Source organism: Engystomops pustulosus, chromosome 8, assembly GCF_040894005.1.
Source record: "Engystomops pustulosus chromosome 8, aEngPut4.maternal, whole genome shotgun sequence".
Classification (NCBI taxonomy): Eukaryota; Metazoa; Chordata; class Amphibia; order Anura; family Leptodactylidae; genus Engystomops; species Engystomops pustulosus.
The window spans coordinates 105,215,129-105,236,335 of record NC_092418.1 but is presented as its reverse complement, the minus strand read 5'-3'; the positions used below and the strand labels follow the sequence as shown (position 1 = coordinate 105,236,335).

At 50.2% G+C, this 21,207-nt stretch overlaps 1 protein-coding gene across 3 annotated transcripts in view; it reads right to left on the bottom strand.

Annotated features, from left to right (window-relative positions):
- Window positions 1-1,592: 1,592 nt before the first annotated feature.
- SCTR (secretin receptor) overlaps window positions 1,593-21,207 on the bottom strand; it is a 63,556-nt gene continuing 43,941 nt past the window's right edge. For 2 of the 3 annotated variants that reach the window (XM_072122163.1, XM_072122164.1), the window contains exons 7-13: window positions 16,213-16,366; window positions 16,081-16,141; window positions 15,163-15,232; window positions 10,909-11,000; window positions 5,286-5,424; window positions 3,397-3,438; window positions 1,593-2,191 (exon numbers count right to left, since the gene is read on the bottom strand). In XM_072122163.1, coding sequence (XP_071978264.1) covers window positions 2,024-2,191; window positions 3,397-3,438; window positions 5,286-5,424; window positions 10,909-11,000; window positions 15,163-15,232; window positions 16,081-16,141; window positions 16,213-16,366 — 726 coding nt within the window. In that variant the 3' untranslated portion in view covers window positions 1,593-2,023. The remainder of the gene's footprint in view (window positions 2,192-3,396; window positions 3,439-5,285; window positions 5,425-10,908; window positions 11,001-15,162; window positions 15,233-16,080; window positions 16,142-16,212; window positions 16,367-21,207) is intronic. The other variant, XM_072122165.1, reaches the window with a different exon arrangement.

Sequence of the window (21,207 nt, the reverse complement as noted above, 5' to 3'; positions counted from 1 at the left end):
CACCACCACTAGGGGGAGCTCACTACATACAGATTAAACACCACCACTAGGGGGGCTCACTACATACAGATTATACACCACCACTAGGGGGAGCTCACTATATACAGATTATACACCACCACTAGGGGGAGCTCCCTACACACAGATTATACAGCCACCACCAGGGGGAGCTCACTACATACAGATTATACATCACCACTAGAGGGACCTTACTACATACAGATTATACACCACCACTAGGGGGATCTTACTACATACAGATTATACACCACCACTAGGGGGAGATCACTACATACAGATTATAAACCACCACTAGGAGGAGCTCACTACATACAGATTATACATCACCACTAGCGGGAGATCACTACATACAGATTATACACCACCACTAGGGGACACTCACTACATACAGATTATACACCACCACTAGGGGGCACTCACTACATACAGATTATACACCACCACTAGGAGGAGCTCACTACATACAGATTATACATCACCACTAGGGGGAGATCACTACATACAGATTATACACCACCACTAGGGGGAGCTCACTACATACACATTATACACCACCACTAGGGGGCACTCACTACATAAAGATTATACACCACCACTAGGGGAGCTCACTACATACACATTATACACCACCACTAGGGGGAGCTCACTACATACACATTATACACCACCACTAGGGGGAGCGCTCACTACATACAGATTATACACCACCACTAGGGGGAGCTCACTATATACAGATTATACACCACCACTAGGGGGAGATCACTACATACAGATTAAACACCACCACTAGGGGGGCTCACTACATACAGATTATACACCACCACTAGGTGGAGCTCACTATATATAGATTATACACCACCACTAGGGGGAGCTCACTATATATAGATTATACACCACCACTAGGGGGAAGCTCACTACATACAGATTATACACCACCACAATGGGGAGCTCACTACATACAGATTATACACCACCACTAGGGGGAGATCACTACATACAGATTATACACCACCACTAGGGGGAGCTCACTACATACAGATTATACACCACCACTAGGGGGACATCACTACATACAGATTATACACCACCACTAGGAGGAGCTCACTACATACAGATTATACACCACCACTAGGGGGAGCTCACTACATACAGATTATACACCACTACTAGGGGGAGATCACTACATACAGATTATACATCACCACTAGGGGGAGATCACTACATACAGATTATACACCACCACAAGGGGGAGATCACTACATACAGATTATACACCACCACTAGGGGGAGCTCACTACATACAGATTATACACCACCACTAGTGGGAGATCACTACATACAGATTATACACCACCACTAGGGGGAGCTCACTACATACAGATTATACACCATCACTAGGGGGAGCTCACTACATACAGATTATACACCACCACTAGAGGGAGCTCATTACATTCAGATTATACACCACCACTAGGGGGAGCTCACTACATACAGATTATACACCACCACTAGGAGGAGCTCACTACATACAGATTATACACCACCACAAGGGGGAGCTCACTACATACAGATTATACACCACCACTAGGGGGAGATCGCTACATACAGATTATACACCACCACTAGGGGGAGCTCACTACATACAGATTATACACCACCACTAGGGGGAGATCACTACATACAGATTATACACCACCACTAGTGGCAGTAGAGGTTATGTATATCGCTCTGGGAGAGGTTGTGCAGACTTTATTATTATATGATGTTACATTTAGATGATAATCACATGCAGGATTTGGGGTTCGGGGATAATCTGGTGATCGGTTGCCCCCCTGACATGAGTCGATGGTTTGATCCTCCTGGATTCATCTTGTTGATTTTTGAATCTGTCATGTGACCTGCATTTGCCTCCTGTGGGGTCTATCGGGCTTCTGATCAGGGTCTGGGTCAGACTGCAGCACAGGTAGGTGCTCCTGGTTCTTGGTGAAGGTGGCGTGATGCGTCAGATGAGGCTGGTCATGTGGGTGGAGCTTCGGGTGGCCTCCCTCTGGCGCCTCTGTAGCCCCTGGGTCCGGACACCATCTCTCGCTCTGGAAAGTTTGTTCTGCCGTAACCACAAGTATTTCCTAAGGTGATACCGGCGCCACTTCCTCTGGACCTCAGCCTGTACCTGGAGGAGTGAAAGCTCCACACAGTCACCTACCTCCACATGGTCACCTACCCCTACACATAGTGCCCTACCCCTACACATAGTGCCCTACCCCTACACATAGTCACCTACTACTACACAGTAACCGACCCCCACACACACAGTCACCTACCCCCACACAGTCACCTACCTCCACCTAGTCACCTACCCCCACATATAGTCACCTACCCCCACATATAGTCACCTACCCCCACATATAGTCACCTACCTCCACACACATAGTCACCTACCACTACACAGTCACCTACCACTACACATAGTCACCTACTACTACACAGTAACCTACCCCCACACACATAGTCACCTACCCCCACACAGTCACCTACCTCCACCTAGTCACCTACCCCCACATATAATCACCTACCTCCACACACATAGTCACCTACCACTACACAGTCACCTACCACTACACATAGTCACCTACTACTACACAGTAACCTACCCCCACACACATAGTCACCTACCCCCACACATAGTCACCTACCCTTACACAGTCACCTACCACTACACATAGTCACCTACTACTACACAGTAACCTACCCCCACACACATAGTCACCTACCCCCACACAGTCACCTACCTTTACCTAGTCACCTACCTCCACACACATAGTCACCTACCACTACACAGTCACCTACTACTAAACAGTAACCTACCCCCACACACATAGTCACCTACCACTACACATAGTCACCTACTACTGCACAGTAACCTGCCCCCACACACAGTGACCTACCCGTACACACATAATCACCTACCACCACAAATGATGACCTTCCCCCAACAGTCATCTACCCCCACACACAGTCACCCACCTCTACACACATAGTCACCTACTTCTACACAGTCACCTACTCCCACACACAGTCACCCACCTCTACACACATAGTCACCTACCCCTACGGGAGACAGGCAGGAGACATGCGGGACACGCAGGAGACAAAGAAGACACGCAGGATACATGCAGGAGACACATTCAGGACACGCAGGAGACACACGGAAAACACGCGGGACACACACGGGACACACACGGGACACGCAGGTGACTAAAAACGCAAGGGTGTGGGACGCACCCTGCACCCTCTGTACACTGTCAGATGCTCCGAGGTGACAGCATAGATTTATCTCTTCCATATTTCATGACTGAGATCCAGGGAGACACTTACCTCCCCATTCAGGAAGCAATAGAGGACAGCGACCACGAACCCCTGCAAGAGAGACAGCGGCATGACACGGGGAGCATTCCACCACTAGAGGGAGCACACACATCCCACCACCAGAGGGAGCACACATCCCACCAGCAGAGGGAGCGCACACATCCCACCACCAGAGGGAGCGCACACATCCCACCACTAGAGGTAGCGCACACATCCCACCACTAGAGGTAGCGCACACATCCCACCACTAGAGGGAGCACACACATCCCACCAGCAGACGGAGCGCACACATCCCACCACCAGAGGGAGCGCACACATCCCACCACTAGAGGTAGCGCACACATCCCACCACTAGAGGGAGCGCACACATCCCACCACTAGAGGGAGCACATCCCACCACCAGAGGGAGCGCACACATCCCACCACCAGAGGGAGCGCGCACATCCCACCACCAGAGGGAGCGCGCACATCCCACCACCAGAGGGAGCGCACACATCCCACCACTAGAGGGAGCGCACACATCCCACCACCAGAGGGAGCGCACACATCCCACCACTAGAGGGAGCGCATCCCACCACCAGAGGGAGCGCACACATCCCACCACTAGAGGGAGCGCATCCCACCACCAGAGGGAGCGCGGCCAACCCACCACTAGAGGGTGCGCACAAATCCCACCACCAGAGGGAGCGCGCCCATCCCACCACCAGAGGGAGCACATCCCACCACCAGAGGGAGCGCGCACATCCCACCACCAGAGGGAGCGCGCACATCCCACCACTAGAGGGAGCACATCCCACCACCAGAGGGTGCGCACACATCCCACCACCAGAGGGTGCGTGCACATCCCACCACCAGAGGGAGCGCGCACATCCCACCACTAGAGCGAGCGCGCACATCCCACCACCAGAGGGAGCGCGCACATCCCACCACCAGAAGGAGCGCGCACATCCCACCACTAGAGGGAGCGCATCCCACCACCAGAGGGAGCGCGCACATCCCACCACCAGAGGGAGCGTGCACATCCCACCACTAGAGCGAGCGCGCACATCCCACCACCAGAGGGAGCGCGCACATCCCACCACTAGAGGGAGCGCATCCCACCACCAGAGGGAGCGCGCACATCCCACCACCAGAGGGAGCGTGCACATCCCACCACCAGAGGGAGCGTGCACATCCCACCACTAGAGGGAGCACATCCCACCACCAGAGGGAGTGCGCACATCCCACCACTAGAGGGAGCGCATCCCACCACCAGAGGGAGCGCACACATCCCACCACCAGAGGGAGCGCACACATCCCACCACTAGAGGGAGCGCGCCCATCCCACCACTAGAGGGAGCACAACCCGCCACTAGAGGGAGCGCACACATCCCACCACCAGAGGGAGCGCACATCCCACCACCAGAGGGAGCGCACACATCCCACCACTAGAGGGAGCGTGCCCATCCCACCACTATAGGGAGCGCACACATCCCACCACCAGAGGGAGCGCGCCCATCCCACCACCAGAGGGAGCGCGCCCATCCCACCACTAGAGGGAGCGCACACATCCCACCACTAGAGGGAGCACATCCCACCACTAGAGGGAGCGCACACATCCCACCACTAGAGGGAGCGCACACATCCCACCACTAGAGAGAGCGCACACATCCCACCACTAGAGGGAGCGCACACATCCCACCACTAGAGGGAGCGCACACATCCCACCACTAGAGGGAGCGCACACATCCCACCACTAGAGGGAGCGCACACATCCCACCACTAGAGGGAGCGCGCCCATCCCACCACTAGAGGGAGCGCACACATCCCACCACTAGAGGGAGCGCACACATCCCACCACTAGAGGGAGCACACATTCCACCACCACATAATATGGAATCCCCTTCTGCTTTTCTTACCTGGAAGGAGCTGAGTGCGAGCTCAAACGACAAGCGGATCTCCACAGTGCCGCTGCTCACATCCTCGGGGAAGAAAGCAAAGATGATGTAGTGGATCCCAAACAGCGGGATGAGGAGGAGGGTGGACCGGGCCAGTCTCCTGTAGGGGTGACATATGTGTCTGATACTAACAACCAGTCCTCCCCCAATCACCACCCCCCAATAGTGGCTGGAGCCCAGGATTGTCATTTTGGGGGCCTCTGTTATATGGGGGCACATGACTATTATACAGGGGGGGGGGGGGGGGGTCATGTATATGGATTGCCCTGAATAAATGGCATCTCCCTGTTTGTGGCACATTAGGATTTGGGAGGGGGAACTTTTCAGGATGGTGACCATTGTGGCCGTTTTGGGAAGAGGGTCATGTAACACATCAAACTTATTGAGACTTTCACAAGTAAAAGGATGGTTCTGGGTTATAACTTTACTATTTCATCAGTTATTTACAAGTTTATAAAATGTCTTCTAAGTGCTGTCCATTGTGTTGGATTGTGAATGCAGCCTCTGCCAGTCCTGACACCCTGGTAGTAACGCCGCAGCACAGCACAGCACAGCACAGCTCTCCTCAGTTATATATGACTGCATTGTGTTCTGCCTCCATTCTTGCTATAAGTGACATATATTGGTGTCATGCTGCCATCTGCTGGTCAGGATGCACATGCGCGCACGCTGCTTGTGTTGATAAAGTTTTCTCTAAGTTGGTGTGTTTTTGGAGCCCTGTTCACTGGTTACTTCCTATGGCAGCCATTTTAGGTTATCTGTAACTGGAAACACACATGTTTTTGGGCAACTGAAGCATCAAACTATGACCAGCAGCAACAGGTGTCATCAAGTACAGCAACAACAATTACAGAGCAAGCTGCCGCACCCTACCCAGTAATGCATCTATATCCAGTCGCCTCTCCTTTCCCAGTAATACATCTATATACAGCTGCCTCCCCATGCCCAGTAATACATTTATAAACAGAAGCCTCTCCCCCCAGTAATACATCCATATACAGCCGCTTCCCCCTACCCAGTAATACATCTATATACAGCCACCTCACCCAGCTCATTAATACATCCATATACAGCCACCTCCCCCTGCCAAGTAAAACATCTATATACAGCCTCCTCACCCCCAGTAATACATCTATATACAGCCACCCCCCCCCGTAATACATCAATATACAGCCTCCTCACCCCCCAGTAATACATCTATATACAGCCATCTCACCCCTCAGTAATACATCTATATACAGCCTCCTCACCACCTGTAATACATCTATATACAGTAGCCTCCACCTGCCCAGTAATCCATCTGTATACAGCTGCCTCATTCTGCCCAGTAATACTTCTACATACAGGTGCCTCCCCCCAGTAATACATCTATATACAGCCTCCTCACCCTGCCCAGTAATACATCTACATACAGCCACCTCCCCCTGCCCAGTAATACATCTATATACATCCACCTTCCCCTGCCCAGTAATACATCTATATACAGCCGTCTCCCCTCCCCAGTAATATATCTATATACTGTTTTCTCACCCCCCCCCCAGTAATCCATCTGTATACATCTGCCTCACTTTGCCCAGTAATACATCTTCATACAGCTGCCTCCCCCCAGTAATACATCTAAATACAGCCACCTCACCCGGCCCAGTAATACATCTATATACAGCCACCTCCCCCTGCCCTGTAATACATCCATATACCGGCGCCCCCCCCCCCCCAGTAATACTTCTATATAAAGCCGCCTCACCCCCCGGTAATACATCTATATACAGCCGCCTCACCCGGCTTCGTAAAACATCTATATACAGCCACCTTCCCCTGCCCAGTAATACATCCATACACAGCCACCTCCCCCTGCCCAGTAATACATCTATATAAAGCCTCCTCACCCTGCCCAGTAATACATCTATATACAGCCGCCTCACCCTGCCCAGTAATACATCTACATACAGCCACCTCCCCCTGCCCAGTAATACATCTATATACATCCACCTTCCCCTGCCCAGTAGTACCTCTATATACAGCGGTCTCCCCTCCCCAGTAATACATCTTTATACTGCCTTCTCACCCTGCCCAGTAATACATTTGTATACAGCTGCCCCCCCCCGCCCAGTAAAACATTCATATACAGCCGCCTCCCCCCGGTAATAATACATCTATATACAGCCGTCTCCCCCTGCCCAGTAATACATCTACATACAGCTGCCTCCCCCAAGTAGTACATCTATATACAGTGCCTCCACTTTCCCAGTAATACATCTATATACATTCCCCTCCCTCTGTCCAGTAACACATCTATATACAGCTGTCTCCCCTGCCCAGTAATACATCTATATAAAGCCGCCTCACCTTTCCCAGTAATACATCCATATACAGCCACCCCCCCAGTAATACATAAATATACAGCCTCCTCACCCCCAGTAATGCATCTATATACAGCCGCCCACTAATACATTTATATACAGCTAACTCCCCCTGCCCAGTAATACATCCATATACAGCCGCCCCCCCAGAAATAATACATCTATATACAGCCGCCTCGTCCTTTCCCAGTAATACATCCATATACAGCCACCCCCCAGTAATACATTAACATACTGCCTTCTCACCCCAGCAGTAATACATCTATAAAAAGCCGCCTCACTCTGCCCAGTAATACATCTATATACAGCTGCCTCCCCATGCCCAGTAATACATCTATAAACAGAAGCCTCTCCCCCCAGTAATACATTTATACAACCACCTCACCCTGCCCAGTAATACATCTATATACAGACGTCTCACCCCCCAGTAATACATCCATATACAGCCGCTTCCCCCTACCCAGTAATACATCTATATGCAGCCACCTCACCCAGCTCATTAATACATCCATATACAGCCACCTCCCCCTGCCAAGTAAAACATCTATATACAGCCTCCTCACCCCCAGTAATACATCTATATACAGCCTCCTCATCCCCCAGTAATACATCTGTATACAGCCTCCTCATCCCCCAGTAATACATCTATATACAGCCGGCTCACCCTGCCCAGTAATAGATCTACATACAACCTTCTCCCCCCTAGTAATACATCTATATACAGCCGGCTCACCCTGCCCAGTAATAGATCTACATACAGCCGCCTCACCTTTTCCAGTAATACATCCATATACAGCCACCCCCCCCCCGTAATACATCAATATACAGCCTCCTCACCCCCCAGTAATACATCTATATACAGCCATCTCACCCCTCAGTAATACATCTATATACAGCCTCCTCACCACCTGTAATACATCTATATACAGTAGCCTCCCCCTGCCCAGTAATCCATCTGTATACAGCTGCCTCATTCTGCCCAGTAATACTTCTACATACAGGTGCCTCCCCCCAGTAATACATCTATATACAGCCTCCTCACCCTGCCCAGTAATACATCTACATACAGCCACCTCCCCCTGCCCAGTAATACATCTATATACATCCACCTTCCCCTGCCCAGTAATACATCTATATACAGCCGTCTCCCCTCCCCAGTAATATATCTATATATTGTTTTCTCACCCCCCCCCCAGTAATCCATCTGTATACATCTGCCTCACTTTGCCCAGTAATACATGTTCATACAGCTGCCTCCCCCCAGTAATACATCTAAATACAGCCACCTCACCCGGCCCAGTAATACATCTATATACAGCCACCTCCCCCTGCCCTGTAATACATCCATATACCGGCGCCCCCCCCCAGTAATACTTCTATATAAAGCCACCTCACCCCCCGGTAATACATCTATATACAGCCGCCTCACCCGGCTTCGTAAAACATCTATATACAGCCACCTTCCCCTGCCCAGTAATACATCCATACACAGCCACCTCCCCCTGCCCAGTAATACATCTATATAAAGCCTCCTCACCCTGCCCAGTAATACATCTATATACAGCCGCCTCACCCTGCCCAGTAATACATCTACATACAGCCACCTCCCCCTGCCCAGTAATACATCTATATACATCCACCTTCCTCTGCCCAGTAGTACCTCTATATACAGCGGTCTCCCCTCCCCAGTAATACATCTTTATACTGCCTTCTCACCCTGCCCAGTAATACATTTGTATACAGCTGCCCCCCCCCCTGCCCAGTAAAACATTCATATACAGCCGCCTCCCCCCGGTAATAATACATCTATATACAGCCGTCTCCCCCTGCCCAGTAATACATCTACATACAGCTGCCTCCCCCAAGTAGTACATCTATATACAGTGCCTCCACTTTCCCAGTAATACATCTATATACATTCCCCTCCCTCTGTCCAGTAACACATCTATATACAGCTGTCTCCCCTGCCCAGTAATACATCTATATAAAGCCGCCTCACCTTTCCCAGTAATACATCCATATACAGCCACCCCCCCAGTAATACATAAATATACAGCCTCCTCACCCCCAGTAATGCATCTATATACAGCCGCCCACTAATACATTTATATACAGCCAACTCCCCCTGCCCAGTAATACATCCATATACAGCCGCCCCCCCAGTAATAATACATCTATATACAGCCGCCTCTCCTTTCCCAGTAATACATCCATATACAGCCACCCCCCAGTAATACATTAACATACTGCCTTCTCACCCCAGCAGTAATACATCTATAAAAAGCCGCCTCACTCTGCCCAGTAATACATCTATATACAGCTGCATCCCCATGCCCAGTAATACATCTATAAACAGAAGCCTCTCCCCCCAGTAATACATCTATACAACCACCTCACCCTGCCCAGTAACACATCCATATACAGCCGCTTCCCCCTACCCAGTAATACATCTATATACAGCCACCTCACCCAGCTCATTAATACATCCATATACAGCCACCTCCCCCTGCCAAGTAAAACATCTATATACAGCCTCCTCATCCCCCAGTAATACATCTGTATACAGCCTCCTCATCCCCCAGTAATACATCTGTATACAGCCTCCTCATCCCCCAGTAATACATCTATATACAGCCTTCTCATCCCCCAGTAATACATCTATATACAGTCTCCTCATCCCCCAGTAATACATCTGTATACAGCCTCCTCATCCCCCAGTAATACATCTATATATAGTCGCCTCCCCCTGCCAAGTAATCCCTCTATATACAGCTGCCTCTCCCTGCCCAGTAATACATCTATATACAGCCGCCTCACCCTGCCCAGTAATACATCTATATACAGCCTCCTCACCCCCAAGTAATACATCTATATACAGCCGCCTCACCCTGCCCAGTAATACATCCATATACAGCTGCCTCACCCTGCCCAGTAATACATCCATATACAGCTGCCTCACCCTGCCCAGTAATACATCTATTAACAGCCATCTACATACTACAACTTCAACTCCACTAACCCCTGCAAACAGCCCCAGATACTACATCCCCACTCAATCCTTCACACATCTTCCCCATACAATCCCCCTCACTTTTGCACACAGCTGCCCATAGAACCCCCCCCCCCCCCCCACACCCCTGTACATGGCCCAACATACTACAACCTCCTTCATCCCTGCACCCCCCCCCCCCCCCCCCAATTGAATAACCTCCCCTTTCACTCACTTGAAGTGATGGAAGTCACTCCCCCAGGAATCGGACGTCCGGAGCTTCTTCATCAAAATTCTGATGATTCTCACAAAAAGAACAAAGTTTATCTGCAGGAAAGAAATATAGAAAGGTCAATTCGATGACCCTGCTTACCAACCCCTGACCACACCTTCCCCCAACCACTGACCACATCTTCCCCCAACCTATGACCTCACCATCCCCCAACCACTGACCACACCATCCCCAAACCCCTTACCACTCCTTCCTTCAACCCCTGACCTCACCTTCCCACAACCTATGACCACACCTTCCCTTAACCCCTGACCTCACCTTCCCCTGACTCCTCACCTTCGCCCAACCCCTGACCTCACCTTCCTCCAACCCCTGACCTCACCTTCCTCCAACCACTGTCCAGACCTTTGCCCAACCCCTGACCTCACCTTCCTCCAACCCCTGACCAGACCTTTGCCCAGCCCCTGATCACACTTTCCCCAACCACTGACCTCTCCCTCCCCCAACCCCTGACCTCATCTTCCACCAAACCTTGACCTGACTATCCCCCACCCCAACCCCGGATCCAGTGGCGGAACTACCGCCGTAGCAGCCGTAGCGGTTGCTACGGGGCCCGGGAGCTTCAGGGGCCCGTGGGGCGGCACATCCCGATGTCTGCTGCGCAGCGCCGTTACCGACCCGGTCCGACCGAGGCCCGGGGCCCGGGCCCTGCTATACGGCACGATAAGGCCCCTCCCCGCCCCTGTGTATCTGTCCCTGCGCCCGCTCCTGTGTATCTGTCCCTCCCTGCGCCCGCCCCTGTTTCTGCCCCACTACTTACCAGTCCTGCGTCGGCGATCCGCCCACCTGTTCTCCTTCAGGTTGCACCGCGCGGCCCATGTCACGTGACTGACGCGACCTGACGTCAGGTCGCGTCAGTCACGTGACCAGAGGCGCGCGGTGCAACCTGGAGGAGCCGAGCCGCCATTTTCTCCCGTGAGGTGAAGGTAAAGGGAAGAAGACATCACCGACCGGTGGGTAAGTATATGTTTATTATTTGTATAGGGAAAGCTTTTTTATTAGTTAAGGGAGGCCCTAGGGGATTTTTTATTAGTTAAGGGAGGCCCTAGGGGATTTTTTATTAGAGAAGGGAGGCCCTAGGGGATTTTTTATTAGTTAAGGGAGGCCCTAGGGGATTTTTTATTAGAGAAGGGAGGCCCTAGGGGATTTTTTATTAGAGAAGGGAGGCCCTAGGGGATTTTTTATTAGTTAAGGGAGGCCCTAGGGGATTTTTTATTAGTTAAGGGAGGCCCTAGGGGATTTTTTATTAGAGAAGGGAGGCCCTAGGGGATTTTTTATTAGAGAAGGGAGGCCCTAGGGGATTTTTTATTAGAGAAGGGAGGCCCTAGGGGATTTTTTATTAGAGAAGGGAGGCCCTAGGGGATTTTTTATTAGAGAAGGGAGGCCCTAGGGCAGTGATGGCGAACCTTTTAGAGCCTGAGTGCCCAAACTTCAACCAAAAGCCACTTATTTATTGCAAAGTGCCAGCACAGCAATTTAAGTAGTAATTTATTTCTCCTCGTTCTTTGACAACTGTTAATCGTTCAGCCTCCTAAAGACACCAATGCAGTTGAAAGGAGGAGGGCAAATTGTAGGAAGATTTTGTAGGAAGATTACTTGAGTCCTGTCTGGTGAACTTCATGCTGGGGTGATGGCCCGGGTGCCCACAGAAAGGGCTCAGAGTGCCGCCTCGGGCACCAGTGCCATAGGTTCGCCACCACTGCCCTAGGGGATTTTTTATTAGTTAAGGGAGGCCCTAGGGGATTTTTTATTAGAGAAGGGATGCCCTAGGGGATTTTTTATTAGAGAAGGGAGGCCCTAGGGGATTTTTTATTAGTTAAGGGAGGCCCTAGGGGATTTTTTATTAGAGAAGGGAGGCCCTAGGGGATTTTTTATTAGTTAAGGGAGGCCCTAGGGGATTTTTTATTAGTTAAGGGAGGCCCTAGGGGATTTTTTATTAGAGAAGGGAGGCCCTAGGGGATTTTTTATTAGTTAAGGGAGGCCCTAGGGGATTTTTTATTAGAGAAGGGAGGCCCTAGGGGATTTTTTATTAGTTAAGGGAGGCCCTAGGGGATTTTTTATTAGAGAAGGGAGGCCCTAGGGGATTTTTTATTAGAGAAGGGAGGCCCTAGGGGATTTTTTATTAGAGAAGGGAGGCCCTAGGGGATTTTTTATTAGAGAAGGGAGGCCCTAGGGGATTTTTTATTAGTTAAGGGAGGCCCTAGGGGATTTTTTATTAGAGAAGGGAGGCCCTAGGGGATTTTTTATTAGAGAAGGGAGGCCCTAGGGGATTTTTTATTAGAGAAGGGAGGCCCTAGGGGATTTTTTATTAGTTAAGGGAGGCCCTAGGGGATTTTTTATTAGTTAAGGGAGGCCCTAGGGGATTTTTTATTAGAGAAGGGAGGCCATAGGGGATTTTTTATTAGTTAAGGGAGGCCCTAGGGGGTTTTTTATTAGTTAAGGGAGACCCTAGGGGATTTTTTATTAGGGAAGGGATGCCCTAGGGGATTTTTTATTAGAGAAGGGAGGCCCTAGGGGATTTTTTATTAGTTAAGGGAGGCCCTAGGGGATTTTTTATTAGTTAAGGGAGGCCCTAGGGGATTTTTTATTAGAGAAGGGAGGCCATAGGGGATTTGTTATTAGTTAAGGGAGGCCCTAGGGGATTTTTTATTAGTTAAGGGAGGCCCTAGGGGATTTTTTATTAGGGAAGGGATGCAGGGCAGGGAATGGGAAAAGGTGCCGTGGTCATCGGCAAGGTGGGGGGGGGGGGCCCCAGCCAAAAGTTTGCTATGGGGCCCACTCATTCCTAGTTACGCCACTGCCCGGATCTCACCATCCCCAACCAGAGACCACACCTTCCCACAACCCCTGACCTCACCTTCCCCCAACCCCTGACCTGACCATCTCCAAACCCCGGATCTCACCATGCCCAACCAGAGACCACACCTTCCCCCAACTCCTGACCACACCTTCCTGAAACCCTGACCTTCCTCTAACCTCTGACCAGACCTATCCACAACCCCTGACTTCACCTTCCTCCAACATCTGCCCTAACCTTCCCCAACATCTGACCTCAGCTTCCCCCAAACTCTGACCACACCTTCCCCCAAGCCCTGACCTCACCATCCCCCAAATTCTGCCTTCTGCCAACCCCTGACCACACCTCCCCCCAACCCGTGAACCTACCTTCCCCCAACCACTGACCTCACCTTCCCCCAACTTCTGACCACACTTTTCCCCAGCCCCTGACTACACCTTGCCCTAACCACCCTAACCAGACCTTCCCGAATCACTGACCAGACCTTCCCCCAAACACTGACCAGACCTTCCCCCAACCCCAGCTTCCCCCAACCGCTGACCACACCTTCCCCCAACCCCTCACCAGACCTTCCCCCAACCCCTGACCAGACCTTCTCCCAACCCCTGACCAGACCTTCCCCCAATCACTGACCTCACCTTCCCCCCAACCACTGAACTCACCTTCCCCCCAACCACTGAACTCACCTTCCCCCAACCTCTGACCTCACCTTCCTCCAACCCCTGACCTGACCAACCCCCAAGCCCTGACCTGACCTTCTTCCAACCACTGACCTCACCTTCCCCCAACTTCTGACCATACTTTTCCCTAGCCCCTGACTACACCTTGACCTAACCACCCTAACCAGACCTTCCCCAATCACTTACCAGACCTTCCCCCAACCACTGACCAGACCTTCCCCCAACCCTAGCTTCCCCCAACCCCAGCTTCCCTCAACCCCTGACCACACCTTCCCCCAACCCCTGAGCAGACCTTCCCCCAACCCCTGACCTCACCTTCCCCCCAACCACTGACCTCCCCCTCCCCCCAACCACTGACCTCACCTTCCCCAACCCCTGACCCCACCATCCCTCAACCTCTGACCACACCTTCTCCTTACCAGATCTTCTCCCAAACCCGGACCTGACCTTCCCCCAACCACTGACATGACATGACCTTACCCCAACCCCTGACCACATCTTCCCCTAAACAGACCTTCCCACAAACTCTGACTTGACCTTCCCCCAACCACTGACATGACCTTACCCAACATCTGACCTCACCGTCCCCCAACCTCTGACCTTCCCCAACCCCTGACCACACCTTCCCCCAACATATGACCACACCTCCCCCAACCCCTGGAGCTATGCTTCTGTCAGCAGATAGCGGCAGTAAAGATACATCAGGGGGAGGTCACTTACAAATATGGAAATTATGACCGGACCCCGGATTATCCACCACACACTGGCGTCAGCATTGATGTTCCAGCAGCTAAAAGAAGAGCATAGAGGAGATTATGGGGGATATAACAGAGGGAGGTATGGAGGTTATAATAGTGGGGGGTTATGGGGCACATAATAGAGGGGGTTAATAGGGAATATAACAGAGGGGGGTTATGGGGGAAATAATAGAAAGGGATATGGGGAATATAATAGAAGGGGTTATGGGGGATATAATAGAAAGGGTTATGGGGGATATAAGAGGGTGTTATGGGAGATATAATAGAGGGGGGTTATAATAGAGGGGGGGGTAATAAATATATAAAAGAGATAGATAGAGATATAAAAGAGGTGGTCATGGAGGATGTAATAAAGGTGGTTATAGGGGATATTTTAGAGGAGAGTTATGGGAGATATAGCAGAGGGAGGTTATGGAGGATATAAGAGAAAGGGTTATGGAGGATATAAAAGAGGGGGTGTGGAGGATATAACAGAGGGGGTAATGGAGGATATAATAGAGGGGGTTATGGAGGATATAATAGAGGGGGTTATAGAGGTTATAATAGTGGGGGGTATGGAGGTTATAATAGACGGGTGTTTTGGAAGATATAATAGAGGGGGGTTATGGGGGATATAATAGTGGGGGCTTTGGAGGATATAATAGAGGGGGCTTTGGAGGATATAATAGAAGGGGTTATGGAGGATATAATAGAGGGGGGTTGTGGAGGATATAATAGAGGGGGTATGGAGGTAATAATAAAGGCGGGTTATGAAAGATATAATAGACAGTTAATTGGGAGTTAACTGAAGATACAATAAAGGGGGAGTTATTGGTGAGGGGCATATAATAGAGGGGGTTTGGTGAAGGGGTATTTAGGAGCACAGCAGATAGACCCTCACCCCGTGTTTTCATAAAGTTTTCGACATATGGACCAAGCAATGATGAAGACCAGGGGGGACCCTGTAATACACAGAGCAGCATAAGTTGGGAGTCCTGGGAGCAGCTACCATCCTGCTGCAGTGCGCACTCACCCCACCCTAGGGCGATGTACCAGCAGAAATACTTCCACTCCGAGAAAAAGGAGACAAAGAGCAGGGTGTGCAGGTACAGCCCCTCCACCAGCAGCCAGCTGTAATTAGCCATAATGCAATACTGGAAGAAGACCATGACGTAGTGACAGTCCTTCTGTGGAGAGAAGGAAGTAGAGGCTGTAACCAGGGGGCTCTGTACACCCCCCAAACCATCCACCACAAGACCATCTCAACCACCACCCTTAATCTACACTGTGCACCCCAAGACTACCCTAACCACCACCATGACTACACTGTGCACCCCAAGACTACCCATACCACCACCCTGACTACACTGTGCATCCCACGATTACCCCAACCACCACCCTGACTACACTGTGCACCCCAAGAATACTCCCAGCCAAATTACACTACACGATGGGGCTCATTTACTAAGGGTCCGCGGATCGCGTTTCCATCGGGTTTCCCAAACATTTCTGTTTTGCGCCGAATTGCCCCGGGTTTTTGGCGCACGCGATCGGATTGTGGCGCATTGGCGCCGGCTTGCATGCGACAGAGATCGGGGGCCGTGCCGTCGAACAACCCGACAGATTCGGAAAAACCGCAGAATTTAAAAACCAAATTGTGTCGCAAGATCAAGCACTCACATGCACCAGGAAGAAGGAGGTGAACTCTGGCGGACCACGGCGGGGAAGCTACACATGCAGGAAGTTGGACACACAAATGTGAGGTTACAACTTCATATAAATTCCATCTTCTTTATTCAAACGTGTTAAAAAACATTTGTTCTAAGAAACAATCCAAATAGATGGCAAAATGCACAGGAAGAGACGACGCGTTTCATGCGGAATCGCTCTTAATCCCAGCTGTGTGCTACCTCTAAAGAGCCTGGATAAGGGAAGAGAGGGGGCGTGTAGCCAGTGATGTCACTGGTGGGAGAAGTCCTCCACCGCTATCTTATGAGCAAGTATACTATGTATTGTGATATGTTGCTACTATAGTTGTAGCGGATATATAGATATTAAATGTGTGTGCTTTATGTGCTATATATGTTATATCTGTTATATGCTATACGCGTTATATATGTTATACGTGCTATATATGCTATACATGCTATAGGCTGTATGTGCTATATTTGCAATATGTGCTATATATGTTTTATGTGCTATATGCGCTATAGATGCTATATGTGCTATATATAATATGCTACATACTATATGTGCTATTTATTATATGTGCTATATACTATATGTTATATGCGCTATATGTGCTATATATCTTATATGTGCTATATACTTGGGGCCAGATGTATCTCTGGCCCCAGATGACCAGTTGTATCTCTATTCTTAAGTGTAGTTGTTGCGCCAAGCATCTGTGATGAGTTGACTTCCTGTCTATTATTTGTCTCTCTACTTTAGGTTCAATGTTAGATTCGGGCTCTTACATGTGATCCTCCTACAAGCTCCTTTCTGCTTCTCTCCCGCACCCCAGCATGAGAATAACACTTACAGCAGAGCCCAGATGTGTGACACCCACACCCAGCGATCTCCTCAGCATTGGCTTATCCTGGAGAGGATCCTCCTGTGCTGCCCCCTATAATTCTGGCCAGTATCCTCCTCAGACACCAGTGTGGTCATCCTGCTATACGGGACACTTCTCTGTCCTGTCTGCAGTTCCCACACACCTTCTCTATCCTGCTACATGGGACACTTCTCTGTCCTGTCTGCAGTTCCCACACATCTTCTCTATCCTGCTACACTGGACACTTCTCTGTCCTGTCTGCAGTTCCCACACAGCTTCTCTATCCTGCTACATGGGACACTTCTCTGTCCTGTCTGCAGTTCCCACACAGCTTCTCTATCCTGCTACATGGGACACTTCTCTGTCCTATCTGCAGCTCCCACACACTTTTCTTCTATCCTTCTTTTTTTTTTTAAAGTATTTATTTTTGCAAATTTTTTTGGAAAATTTTTTTTTTAACAATTGCAATAAACAAACCAAAGAACAAGATTGTCTGTTACATACTTTCTTCCCCACAATACAGAATTATTGAATAGCATCCGTGGTAATGAACAGGATCTTATTGCGTTCCAATATTAACTAAGGGATATACCGCGATAAGTGACAGCAGATATTGTAACCAGACATCTTGATACAACACAAATAACTATTGACACAGGGACAATCAGTCACACACACACACACACACACCAGCACGCTCAGTCTCCGTCATCATGGAGAGGAGTATATATCACATGTGATTATAAGGCAGTATGGGGAGTCACACACACACACACACACACACCAGCACGCTCAGTCTCCTTCATCATGGAGAGGAGTATATATCACATGTGATTATAAGGCTGTATGGGGAGTCTCGCACCATCTGGACCAGATGCGGTCAAACTTCTGGGGACACTTCCTGTTGACATACAGGGACCGGTAGTGGGGAATGACGCTGTTAATAAGTAATATCCATCTTTTTAATGGAGGGGGCTCCTGGTCCTTCCAGGTCATCACCACCACTTTTCGGGCGTAGTATAATACAAACCTAAAGAAGATTTTGTCATAGTGGCCATTGATGACTTCATTTATGATACCGAGGAGACACACAGAGGGAGACAGTAATCGTGGGAAATCAAAGTGTACATTTAGGAACTCCAGCACTTCGGACCAGAAGACATGGACCCTAGGGCAGGACCAGACACAATGCAGGAAGGATCCGACTTCAGCCTGACAGCGAAAGCAAAGATCATTGGGCATTGCTCCCATGCGGAATAGTCTAGCAGGGGTGAAGTATACTCGATGAAGGAATTTAGATTGGATCAGGAAGTCCCTCGCACTCACTACAGATGTGAAGTAGGACAGTTCGACCTCCCTCCAGTCATCATCTGACAGGTCAGGGATATCCTGTCTCCAGCGTTCACAGGCTCTATCAAACGGTCTGGACTTTTGCTCTTGTAGGAGAGCATAGCACTGAGTGAGTGGCTTAGGGAGGTCCGGGGTACTCATCAGAGTCTCTAGTTTGGAGAATTTCACTGTCAGGCTGAAGGAGCCGAATTGGGCTTTGAATGCGTGTCGCAGTTGCGTGTAGTGGAAGCTGGCCGTATTGGGTACAGTATGTCTCTCCCTTATCTCGTTAAAGCTGAGTAACTCTGCTTCCGGGGATAAGAGCTGGCCTACAAATTTCACCCCCGCTGCCCCCCACATTGTCCAGCCTGGGAGGGAGAGGAAGTGAGAGAGCCACGGATTGAGCCACAATGGAGTCCTAGGCGAGAGAGGGGGAGAGCTGCTCGGTTCTACCAGGGATTGTGCCCTACGCCAGCACACCGCTACCGTACGTAGGGGGAGTGGGGTATCAGATGGGGACTTATACCTGTACAGCAAGTTTGTAAGGGCCTCGTAGGAACCTACTAGGGCACCAGCCAATGCAGTAGCTGCATTACCCATGTCTATATCTATCCACCACTGGGCATATACTAGCTGGGAAGCCAGGTAATAAAGATACAGATCCGGGGCAGCCAGTCCACCCCTAGACTTGGGAGCCTGAAGCAGCGCTAAACTGAATCGCGGGGCGCTACTCTGCCAGTAGAAGGACCTGAGAATGCCGTCCAAGCGTTTGAACAGACTCTTAGGAAGCAGTATAGGACAAGCATGAAAAAGGTATAGAAATTTGGGGAGGAAGATCATTTTGAATATATTAATACGCCCGTATAGGGACAAGGGGAGAGTGGACCAGGCTTTTAGGCGCGATTCCGTTGCAGCTATCAGGGGTGTGATGTTTAATTCTGTATATGCCTGAACCTTGCGTGACACCTGGACTCCCAGATATTTAAAGGTGGACACCACCTGGACTGGGACGGGAAGGGCGCGTACCCCTATATCTGATAAGGGAAAGAGGGCCGATTTGTCCCAGTTAACCCGGAGACCTGAGAACCCCCCATAGCATTCTATCAAGGACAGAAGGGATTCCAGAGAGGGGCCCACATCCCCAAGGTATACAAGTGTATCATCAGCATAGAGAGATACCTTTTCAATGATAGAACCTCTAGCAATGCCCTTAATGCTATCAGAGTGACGGATCGCCACAGCAAGGGGTTCAATGGCAAGCGCGAAGAGGAGGGGAGATAGTGGGCAACCCTGTCTAGTGCCCCTGGCCATAGGGAGAGTAGGTGAGATATTAAGATTGGTCCTTACCCTAGCCCTAGGGTCATTATACAATAACCTAACCAGTGCTGTGAAGCGAGGGCCAATACCCAGCCTGGGCAGGAGGGTCCACAAATAGGGCCACTCCACAGAATCAAACGCCTTGCAATTATCTAAGGATAATATAAACCCAGGGTCTGAAGACTTCTCTGCCTCTGCTACATTCAGGTGTAGTCTTTGAATATTTATGTCAGTTCCCCTCCCTGGCATAAAGCCTGTCTGGTCTGGGTGAACCAAGGATAATATTACTTTATTAAGCCTTGTTGCCAGAATTTTTGCTAGTATTTTGACATCTGAGTTTAGGAGGGAAATTGGACGGTATGAGTCGGGATGCAGAGGGTCCTTACCAGGCTTGGGAAGAACTACAATAAGGGCCTCTCGCATAGAATCAGGGAGGGAACCGCTGTCGAGCGCATCGGAGTACAGGCTAAGGAGATGGGGGACCAGAGTCTCACAGTTATCCCTATACCACTCACCTCCCAGCCCATCAAGTCCAGGTGTCTTACCGGGGGGCAACGATTGGATGGCCAGTTCCACCTCCTCCGCCGAGAGCGGGGCATCAAGCTCCAATGACTGTGCCGGTGTGAGCCTCCAAAGTGGAAGACTGTCAAGGAATCTGGAAATCTCGACGGAAGAGGCGGACAATCTGGAGCTGTAAAGAGAAGAGTAGAATTCGTGAAAAACCATGTTTATGGCCCGGGGTTCTGTGTTCAAGGCTCCGCTACTGTCAAGGATAGATGGAACGGATGCACACGGACGTTCAGCCCGCGAGAGATATGCAAGCAGCTT